This window comes from Alosa sapidissima, chromosome 15, assembly GCF_018492685.1.
Source record: "Alosa sapidissima isolate fAloSap1 chromosome 15, fAloSap1.pri, whole genome shotgun sequence".
Classification (NCBI taxonomy): domain Eukaryota; kingdom Metazoa; phylum Chordata; class Actinopteri; order Clupeiformes; family Clupeidae; genus Alosa; species Alosa sapidissima.
This window is the reverse complement of record NC_055971.1, coordinates 27,869,201-27,879,917: the sequence shown is the minus strand read 5'-3', so window position 1 is coordinate 27,879,917 and position 10,717 is coordinate 27,869,201. Positions and strand designations below refer to the sequence as shown.

The window sequence follows — 10,717 nt, the reverse complement described above, 5'->3', positions numbered from 1 at the left end:
CGTACTGTGGCAATGTGTAGCTTTCTACACAAACGTGACCATTTTACAACTACTGTACATCAATATGTGTCTGTAGTAGGTGTGGAAAATAATCTGCCTGGAACGCCCCAAAGATACAAATCAGTGATGTTGATGAAGATATCAAGTGTGACATATACATGTCATGTTGTGAGTACAAACACCATCCATGTTGTTGGTCTGAACAGGAGTTGCTGAGCAGCCGGAGGACTGACTGAGTCTGCTCTGAACATACGTACAGGACATAACACACACAGTCACACCACACGGTAAGAAATCATTTTCTTTTCCACTTTAAATGCACATCAGACACGGCGATCAGGACCCGGGGAGCTGAGAAGGTGGGTGAAGAGATGGCCTTAGTGCCGCTCCTCTGCTGCGCTGATCCTTCTACATTATATGGTTTGAAAGAGATAGCTGTGTGTTTATGTTCAGCTTAGCAAGGCTGCTCATAAGGAACAAGATTTCTTGTCTTATCTGATCTCGAAAGCCAGATAAAATTATAGGGAAGGCAGCATCAAAGATAACCCCAGTGTCCTCAATATCAATATCACAGCTTCTCTTGTGCGGAAAAAATATATATCTATTCTTTTTTTGCACAGTGTGTAATAGCATCTCTTTCATTCAGAGGTCTTTCACTGAAGCTCTGTGAAGTTAGAAACACGGATTGATAGTGTTCGTTTGCCACTGAATGGCTTTAATTCCCATAATGCAGCAGAATAAATTGGTCCCAAGACAGACATGAGTGAGTGCAGATGGGGGGGGGGGGGGGGGGGGATGCGCTTGCTTTCTGCTCAGTTCCTCATAATTGGACACAAATGTGTTTCTCCTCTTTCATCGTAAAATGCCTGAACGAGTTCCTTTTGTGTTCAATTTTGCACTTTTGTTTTTGCATATTAGCTCTACGGTTACAGGAAGTGACACACCCAGAAAACCAGAGGAGCCAGTTCTCCAAAATGAACCAAAAAGGTACATAAATATTACAAATATTACTTTCACATTGTTTTGCCTGTATTTATGTATCTGTATTCATTTACATATATGTATTTTTGTTGTTATGTTCATAGACCCTACTCTCTTCAATAATTCCAAAATTAATTCAGCAGTCCACTAGGCTTATGTCCTCCCATTTCAATGACAAAGCACTCACATTTGCATGGATAAAAACATGTTGAAAGAGAAACCCTGGTTTCATCCTGTGTAATTGATCTGTTCACTGAGTTGAAACAGGCTTAATTTGCTAGTGTGTAGTGCTACCCTCTGATCAGACCGGCTCTGATGTGCGTCCAGTCATGTCCTCCTGTCTGCCTTCCCTCAGCAGAAACCGTCCTTGATGATGTCTACGCATACAGCCTGTCCAGGGCGCTGATTAAGGTGGCACCACCGGCTACTGTGGGCCTGTTCTCCAACTGCCCGAGCCGAACAGAAACGGTTCTGAAGAAAATCAGGAGTGAGTAATGCTGTTTGAACATCTCTGCTTGTAGCCCCTAGTGGAGTTCCCCAGCCAGCCTCTTTGATATGGCAACATAAAGTGTTTGTCTATGGTCATGCCATCTGTTCTCTACGCTTGCTTGCTTCAGTAGGCAGATTTCTGTGATCTGTATGACTGTGTTGACTTTAAAGTGACAGCATGATGGTTTTCTTCCTCTTCCCACTCCTTTCTTCTCCTTTCTTCTCCTTTCTTCTCCTCTGCTCTGCTTCTGGGCATCTTCCCTCGATCTCAAGCTTACATGAACCGAGAGGCGGAATGGCGGGAGAAGAAGCACAAAGACGACAGGCCCAATCCAGCTTCCAGAAGTTTCCTCTCCCTCCTCCTCTCCATTGTCTTCTTGCGGCCCATGTGGAGTGAGGAAGAGGAGCGGAGGAGGAAGAGGGTGCGGTGGATATTCGTGCGGTTTAGCGCTTGGCACTTTGCGGGCTGTGACAAGCTCTGGGCAGGCTTGGTGATCCGCCTCTTCAAGGCCCTCCAGAAGGACTTTGGAGAGATCCCGCTGTCTGTGTACCGGTCCAGCCAGCATCCTTACCCTAAGAAGATCCAGAGGGGAGGCAAGGAGACCAGCTGGAAGTTCAGGAAGTTTCTCTTCGTGCCACTTTGGTTAGCTGTTCTATTTGCGATTGTCATAAGCATCGGAGCGAGCGTTGTGCTTATCAAGTCCGGCTTCCAAATGAAACGTGAGATCGCACTGACCTGGACAACGCTAATGGAGTCGGTGGCCATCGGAGCCCTGGCTCTTCCTGCCATGGCAGGCCTGCGCTTTTTCTTACTTACATTCAAAAACCTGTTCTACAACCAAGGCAGGAACATTCTGAAGAAGATGAACAGCACAACAGTCAGTGATCAGCTGGGGTTTATGAACAAAGTGAGGAAAGAGGTAGCCGTGTTGGCCGACTTCATCCACTTCATGGAGATCTTTGAGAAGAGGAAAGTGCGGGTGGTTCTGGAGATCACCAACCTGGATCGCTGCAGCCCTGATAAAATAATTCAGACACTGGAAGCCATCAATATCCTGTTGTCAGGTGACAATGTGCCATTTGTTTCCATTCTAGCTATAGACCCAAGTGTTGTTGTGAAGAGCTTGGAGAACTCTATTTTCTTTGCCAGATCACACTCGAACAGCTATGATTTTCTGAATCAGATTGTTACCCTGCCATTCAACGTGCCTGAAATGTGCATCGAGTCTAAGTGTTCGGCATTCAAAGTGCTTGCCAACAGTCATCTCGAAGTGTGCACAGTTGAAGAGGAAAGTGACGAGTCTAGAGATCTGAACTCAAAAAAATCTATTCAGCTCTCGGTGCTTGAGGACGCTGAGAGCACAGTCCCTTTCATTAGAAAAACCAAATGGGACGAGGGGTCTCTTGAGATGGCACTGACATGGGAGATCTGGGCAAAAAAAGTCAAAACAATGACCAAGGAGGCTTTAGAGTTTACATACGATCAAAGCAAACCACTGCACATGTACCTGTTCGGAAACAGTGTGCACATGCGAAGGATTATCAACTCTGTGCGAGTCTCCATCATAGTCATGGATGCTGCTTATGGCGGTGATGTTGTGGCATCAGACATTGCCACCTGGGTGGTTCTGGCCAATAACTGGCCGTGCCGACTGAGTTGGATTCTGCAATGTGTGGAGGACTGGCATCAGAGGGCAGACATGCACGAGAGCGTCAGTGCACCGACGCTAACTAAACCGCTTTGGGAGGTCTTCATTGAGTCCAGGCATGAACTACAAGAACTCCAGAGCAGCACTGAATGCATTCTAGAGCAGGACGGAGACCCAGAACTGTTTCAGAGGTTCCTAAATGTGGATTTTAGATTCACGGTTAGAGAGGTGGTGAGGTTTAAGCCGTGCACTGTCAACCTGGACCACTCCATCAAGAAAGAATTAGCTAGGTTTAGAGAGAATAGAAGGAGAAACATCGCTGCAAACAACTCCCGTGTACGTCCCCAGATAGGGAAAATTGCTGACATGAGCACAGACGACATTGGCAATGAGGTACAGTATGTATTGTTTTTGTGTGTTTGTTTGTTTGTTTGTTTATTGTGATTCCAAATGCATTATCCACATGAATGTGCTGTAGTTGATGAGACTATTTGCCGTTTTCTGTCAATTTCATCAATTTTCTGATAGCGTGTTAATTTCTATTTCATTTCTTGCCCTGCGGCCTTCATTTGTGAATTAATGTGTGTTGAATACATAACAACATGAGTCCTCACACATAACATACTTGTATTCTTGACATTCCTGAACCATTCATGAAATCCCACTTGGAAATGCATCTCTTTTCTTTGAAGATGGAGAGGTTGAACCTGCCAGAGAAGTGCCAGCAGTTGCTTATGGCTAGTGGACTTGATGGGGCAGCCTTGGCTTATGGAAATGAAGACGAAATAAGACAAACCCTTCAGATGACTTCACAGGAGTGGAGTATCCTCTACAGACGCCTCATGGGACTGAAAACATGCAGTAAACACTAAATCGTATAGGATACTGATTAAGTTAATATTATGAAATGAGAAAAATGCAGTTTTCCCATTATTGAATTTGAACACAAGTAGTTTACATTTGCTGAATACCTTCTAGTTGGCTTTTTTTCACAACATAAAAGTTAAATTCTGTTGAGAACAAAATGTACAAATGTACAGAAGATGTATTTTAGCCTTTCTGGGTTCTATAATCAACATTCAACAGTACATCTACATTCTGCATTCACTGATAAGAGACAGCCATGTCTGTCTGCCAATTGTTAGGTAAACTGATGGAATGGAATGGGTTTTATTGGCTAAGTGTAATATGAAACGTGTTTGTTTAATTATCAGTTAATTCTCTGTTCATTTTCAGTTTGCTGATTTAATACTGCCTTCAGTTCAGAAGTTCATAATATGCATTTGACAGCTGTCAAAACTTGAAGATGCCTAGAGTGACCTCTCCTTCTCCCGACCTATTTGATTATTGAAGTGCTGTGGTGTGGTTTAATTAGAGATCATATGTTTATTTATGTCAAGGATGCATTTCAGAGAAATAAGACAGGAAAGATTGCTTTGAAGGGTCTCATAAAGCAAATATTAGTTTGTGGTTACAGGTTAAGTTTGGCAAAATAAACTCAATAATTTCATCCTGACTGCATACATTTTCAGGTTTATTAATGTAGATGAATTGTAGACAGACATTTGTAGACAGACACGTGTGTTTGGATTGCCATCAAGTACTCACAGCATGTTAAGTGCTAGTTCAACACTGACATGAACATTGTATAATAATAATAATAATAATGTCGTTTGATAGCATAAATAAAGTTCACCCATCATAGGCAGTTGGATCTGCCGATATGCATAACTAACATGGTCTAGGCCTATGCAAGATTTATAAATTGTAAACAATCAGATCAATTTAAATCACCTACGCATTGTAGCCAACTATTTGTAATTGTCAGGCACTTTCATTCAAAAGACTTCGTCTAGACTCGCTAGATTAAGTTTTTTAGATTTTGAAAATAATACACTATTGTCCTGGTACGGATGTTGGTATTGTGATATCAGGAAGAAGATTACAACTCGTAATAATTTCAATCTTTTCAGAGACAGATTTGAGATCTTCTAGAATGAGACGGATGTTGTGAGAGGCGTTGATTATGCCACTTTGGGAGTTATTAAGACTTGCCGTGGCCAAACGCACGTCCTTCGTGGCATTCTGGTAAACCTGTCGAAAAGTCTGTGACACATCGGCGCAAAGGCGCCCGTTACTTTCTTGGAGCTTCTGCTGCAGCAGAGTGCTCTCTTGACCGGTCAATTCCGACCTCATCAAGTCTTTCTCAGGAACTGGTACGAACTCAGGTGTGGATCTCATCACAATGAGAGGAGGTAGGTCTGAGCGCAAAGACTGCACATTTTCAGAGCTGACAGCATACGCCACCTTGCAAGCTTTCTCCACTTCCCCTTCGCTATCCGTCTCCGATGCTTCCCCGGGAACTTTCAGACCAGATGTAGACGGGTGTACTGGAGTCAGGGACGTAATGTAAACCTCGTCATCGGAATCTGTTTCAGAAGCTTCTCCTTGCACCACGATCTGGAATTTGTTGCTTGCCATCGCGCAGTCCTGCATGCAAAATGACAGGAAAGTGATATCTTCTCCTGCAGGCTTGCTATCAGCTAATAGAACAGAAATTAGCTATCGGCATAATAACAGAGATGAACAGAAACCATTGGCTCGAAACAATATATATTGAAACTTTACATCGAAAATCAATCAATGCACTTTGTTTAAAAGTTATAAAAATGTTAGTTAGCCTACCTAAACGGGGAGATTGAATCACAACTTCGGTTAACACAAGTCATGTGAATGGCAAATACACTTCCTTGTTGTACGCTGACGTTTGACCAATCGCCAGATTGTTTTGTATATCATGTGACCAGAAACCATAGTCACATGATCAAGACGTAAACATGAGCTCCCTGACGCAGGCAACCAAATGCTGCATGAAATGCGGTGAAGAGAAAAGATGTTTGTAATATATTACAGTAAGCTTTCGAATTATTTGACCTAAGTCAGTGCGTAATATTAATTCCTTTTTTCTATCATTTTAAAGATCATGCACAACGTCATTGTTGTATATTTGAAACTGAAGCAGTTAGCAACTGCTAGCTAGCCCAAACCTGTTCAGTGGCAGTGGAGAATTCTAAGTTCCTCTTCATAAATATGAAATAACGGCTGAAACCTGTTGGCACACTGTTAGTTGCATTTGAAGACGGTATTTCACTGTTATGCCACATCATAAATGTAAGGCGAGAGAGATGCCTTTGAAACCACTAAACATATCTGCAGTGTAAGACAACGGGAGCGACAGATCAATAAACTACCCAGCTCCTGTCGCATTCGCTCACTCTTATCACAACAGCTGACTGCTTTGATGTAATTGTTGGTAGTTTTCCTACTGTTTTCACATCAGATCTGTATAATTTGTAAAACAAATCTCCCACCACAGGCTGTCCTGATATTTGCTGAAGCACCATTGATTACAAATGTGTTCAGTGGGATGACATATCAAATATATTTGTATCATGGTATTATACTGAACTGCATCTGCAGCTCCTTGTATGCTATAGATGCTCACATTATCTCTACAGAAGAAATAGAGACACTCTTATTCCACCTGAATCAATTTAACAGCCATTTGAATCAGTTGTCACCTACTTGTTACTCATCAGATGACTCCTATTTTGTGTTTTTAGTATTGTGGCCCATGGGCTACTAGGCAGCCGGGTGGCACACAGGAAGCAGACCATGAACCTTGGCGAGCGCCGGCCCAACAAGTGGTGGACGGAGTCGGACACGTTCGCCATGCTGACACTAATCGAGCAGCTGGACCTGGTGCACGAGCTGGACAAGAAGCGCCAGCGCAACGACTCGCACTTCCGCCGGCTGCGCCACAGCCTGGCCAAGCGCCACATCCACTTCACCGTCAACCAGATCCGCAACCGCTGGAAGAGCCTCAAGCACAAGTACCGCAAGATCAAGACGGCCAGCTACCGCAGCCCTGCCGCACGCCTCTCCGCCATGGAGAGCTTCCGCTACTTCCGGATGCTGGACCGCATGCTGGCCCACAAGCCCAGGGTGGGAGTCCCAGAGGAGGGCTCGACGGTGGGACACGATCTGGTGCTCACCGCCTCTGATCTGGAGGACCACACTGACAGTACTGGTGCCAACTCTTTGTCTGTCATTGTGCTCCATGCATGAAGTAACGTCTCTTAACTCATTCTGATCGGCTATTAGAGTCCCCGTTATGCGTTCTCCTCTCTATCTTATCCAGCTTGCTCCTTATTTATTCATTCCTAAGTATGCATTGCACAAGCTGTTATTTGATTCATAGCATGGGGATCTGCAAGAATCTGTTCAGAGCTTGCTTGTCCATCATGCTTTTAGATGGCATTATCACAGTTAGAACAAAGTAGAGAAATCTCTATAATGACCGCTAATGTGGAACGGATCTGGCATAGATGAGGGCCTGATCGGTTCATGCTTCCTGACATAACATACCTGATGCATAATGACCTAACGCCAGATCCGATTTGTGTGGCTTTTGATCCGTTTTGTGTGGCTTTTGCTTTTATTTTGAAGAGACATTCCCTTCTCAGCTAATGCAATTTCCTGTCTCCCAGGTGATGTTGCTCAGGCCTGCACCGCTGCCCCCTGGCACGACCCCCTTGTCCCAAAACTGGAGAGCGGCGAGGAGGTGAAGCCGGATCCGGACGAGCCCCCAAACCTGGACCAGGCGGACTGGGCAGTGAACGGGACAGATGAGGTGATGACCCTGGGGCTGTCCGGTGAGTACCTGGGTGCGGTGAAGGCTGAGCCTATCCCCTCCTCTGGCCTGCACAGCCTGGAGGGCGCCAGGGAGCCGACCAGCTGCAGCTCCGAGGAGTTTCAAGGTGAATAGAATTCTTTAATGTCATTGCACAGAATACAACGAAATTGGGTGGCAGTCCTCTTGGTGCTTATAGATTAAAAAACAGTGACAGTGAGATAGAAAGGGAAAAGTGCAAAAGAGAGAGACAGAACCTCCAGCCAGTGGTGGTGTGGTGAGGAAATATACAACACATTGTTATTCATGGCTCTTGCTTCTGTGGCCTTACATTTCATGCTGTCTGTGTAATAGGATTGTCATCAGATTGGTTTTCATTTTGTTTATGATCATGTTCATATGGCCTTGTTCACAAGGTGCCATATAAAAAACAAATTAATCGATTGAAGTGTTTTGGCATTACATTAGTGTCATATTGAATTTATGTTATGTACATTTCATAACCAATCAATAGCTCAAAATATTCTACATGAGTTCTTAAAAGTCTCCAATGGAACTGTCCACTTTTGTGCTGTTAAAGGACACCGACCTGAAACTTGTACACTGCGTTCTTCATCTTGTGTTACGTTCTCCCTCTTGTGTCTTTTCGGGCAGGCACCTGCGAGGACACCAGTAGCCTGATCCTCCAGCAGCTGACCATCCTGAACCACCAGCTGAGCGAGCAGCTGGCCGAGCAGAGGGCCTTCCACTGCAGCATGCTGGGCATGATGGACCGGCAGATCGAGGTGCTGGAGCAGCTGTCCAGCGTCACCCGCAGCCAACAGGAGGCCAAGGTAGCCAGCGCTAACGCTAGCGCCAACGCTAGCGCCAACGTCACCCCTGCTGCCGCCAACGCCTCTCTTTCCGACGTGAGCGAAGACTGCCTGAGCAGGAGGGTCCACGAGGTCCTCCTGCGTATGCAGAGGAGGGACGCGGAGCAGGCCCTGTCGCCAGCGACGCCACCGTCGTCGCGTTTATCCAAATCCATCCCCTCAGCGGAGCCGGAGCCCGAGCTCGAGCCCGCTCCCACGTCAGCGCCATCCTCCTGGACGGTGTCGCTCCTGGAGACCTCGATCAAGCAGGAACCGTCCCCAGATCCGGCCGACACGGACAGCGCCGTGGACTCTGGAGCTGCCGGAGCCAAAGAGGAAGCGGAGGCTCTGGCCGACAAGGCAGACGTGGACACACCTGGTCTAGCCGAGGATTCCCAGCTAGAGAGGCAGCCCTCCTCCCCGAGGAAAGCGACCTTGGTTAATGGCCTTCTGGACAGCTGCCTGGACCAGTGAGCCGAGCACTTGCTGCATCTGTGATCCTGCAAGTTCCTCTGTGTATGGACACAACGAGATAATGATGGTTATGACTTCAAAGGGAAATTATTTTTTTTCTTTCTTTACTCCAAAGTGGTCTTGTGCTGTTAAGTTAAATTGATTAAAAGAAAAGGTATATAGACATGAAGATGAGATGCTTCTTAACTCATTCGTTTTTAAAAAAACAGTGTTTTTAACATCCTCCCAAACTTTTGAATACGTTCTAGCCCTGATGTTTTAGTCAGTGGCCGCCTGCTGTCTTATGGAGGTTGAAGATTTCTTAGGAAGAGGTGATATGAGGATTTGTTTTGAAGCGGCTTATTAATCTACTTTCACTTTTTAATGAAGAGATGAGGACTACACAAGCATGGGTGGATCAAGCTACTCGCATTCCATTGAAGTTAGATATTTTGCACATTTTATTCATCTGTTTACTCACAATAATTAAAAAAAAAACTCCCCATGGTCTGTGTTATAGATATCATATGGATTTTCAGGTCATGATACAAAACTCCTGAAGCACAAATGTGCAATAATCTATTATTATTATTATTATTATTATTATTATTATTATTGAAAGGGCTGTCATGAATAAGAAACACTGGTTAACTGGGAGAGATAGAACAAGTTGGTCTGACTGTAATCTGTTTGTATTTTTGTTATGGAGCAGAAAACTGTATGTATGAACTATTGGTTCAGATCATGTGAGTTATTTTGCCTTCGGTTTCAGAAAGAGTGGAGATAACTTTATGGATGATCTTTTTATTATTATTTTAAGGTGTATGTACTCTCCCCAGTCAGACAAATTCAGTATTTGAATGATCATGTGTTTGAGAGTATAGTGTTTGTATCCCTCCTTATGGTAGGAGACAGCTGGTTTTGGTGTGCTAACAGATATGTTTTTTTCTTCTTGTTGGTTTCCTATTTGCCATGGTAATTTATTTAAGCTTTTAGCCTCAAGCAATACCGACATATTATAACCTTCGGAACTACATGTAAAAGGTGCTAAATTGGTATGATTATTTTCAATTTATTATTTTTTGGGTAGATACTGCAATTGAACACCAATGTATTTTGCTAGTTTGAAAATATTGCAAGCTTTTTTTTGTCTGCTGGTGAATTGAGCTGAAAACCATGCAGTGCTGCAGACAAGTATAATGTAGATGGGGCAAGTCCAGAGGCTTTAAATCTTGTACATGACAAAGAGTGAAATGCATGGGGATCATCAGGTTGTGAGGATAGTCTTCAGTTGAGCAAATAACCTAAATGCAAAAACATATGGATTTCTTTGCAGTGCTATAGGCGATGGAAGAGGCATGTGCTTCATGTAAATAGCAGATTTAATCTTTCATTGGGTGACTACTATTTATCCAATAACTCTTTAACAGATTGTGTTTTGCAATTTGTTTCTCAACAAATGTCATTAATAAATGTCATTATTTTTATACGAATCTATATACTTCTGTGTGTTTTGTTTTATTTGTATTACCTTTGTAAAGGCTGTACTCAGTGCCATACTCTTGATCGGTCAGTAGGTGGCGACAGGTAGGCATGAACAG

General features: G+C 44.0%; 3 protein-coding genes across 7 annotated transcripts; 2 read left to right on the top strand and 1 right to left on the bottom strand.

Annotated features, from left to right (window-relative positions):
- The first annotated feature begins 202 nt into the window (after nt 1–202).
- On the top strand, nt 203–4,635 carry LOC121683903 (NTPase KAP family P-loop domain-containing protein 1-like). Of its 2 annotated transcripts, none has more exons than XM_042063773.1 (5): nt 203–287; nt 919–987; nt 1,340–1,468; nt 1,744–3,512; nt 3,812–4,635. In XM_042063773.1, the coding sequence occupies exons 2-5, from the start codon at nt 975–977 to the stop codon at nt 3,989–3,991; spliced, it is 2,091 nt and encodes a 696-aa protein (XP_041919707.1). In that variant the 5' UTR covers nt 203–287; nt 919–974; the 3' UTR covers nt 3,992–4,635. The 2 variants fall into 2 exon arrangements, with proteins under 2 accessions (XP_041919707.1, XP_041919706.1); XM_042063772.1 differs by having other exon boundaries at nt 1,337–1,468.
- A 5-nt stretch (nt 4,636–4,640) lies between these two features.
- Nucleotides 4,641–5,912, bottom strand: bloc1s3 (biogenesis of lysosomal organelles complex-1, subunit 3). Of its 2 annotated transcripts, none has more exons than XM_042063778.1 (2): nt 5,805–5,912; nt 4,641–5,609 (listed from the first exon to the last, which is right to left on the bottom strand). In XM_042063778.1, exon 2 carries the CDS (start codon nt 5,598–5,600, stop codon nt 5,016–5,018), a length of 585 nt encoding a protein of 194 aa, XP_041919712.1. In that variant the 5' UTR covers nt 5,601–5,609; nt 5,805–5,912; the 3' UTR covers nt 4,641–5,015. The 2 variants fall into 2 exon arrangements, with proteins under 2 accessions (XP_041919712.1, XP_041919711.1); XM_042063777.1 differs by having other exon boundaries at nt 4,641–5,662; nt 5,805–5,897.
- An 11-nt stretch (nt 5,913–5,923) lies between these two features.
- On the top strand, nt 5,924–10,609 carry si:ch211-116o3.5 (uncharacterized protein LOC325902 homolog). Of its 3 annotated transcripts, none has more exons than XM_042063776.1 (4): nt 5,924–6,031; nt 6,743–7,203; nt 7,670–7,939; nt 8,467–10,609. In XM_042063776.1, exons 2-4 carry the CDS (start codon nt 6,795–6,797, stop codon nt 9,135–9,137), a joined length of 1,350 nt encoding a protein of 449 aa, XP_041919710.1. In that variant the 5' UTR covers nt 5,924–6,031; nt 6,743–6,794; the 3' UTR covers nt 9,138–10,609. The 3 variants fall into 3 exon arrangements, with proteins under 3 accessions (XP_041919710.1, XP_041919708.1, XP_041919709.1); XM_042063774.1 differs by having other exon boundaries at nt 6,743–7,209; XM_042063775.1 differs by having other exon boundaries at nt 5,947–6,014; nt 6,743–7,209.
- The last annotated feature ends 108 nt before the right edge of the window (nt 10,610–10,717 follow it).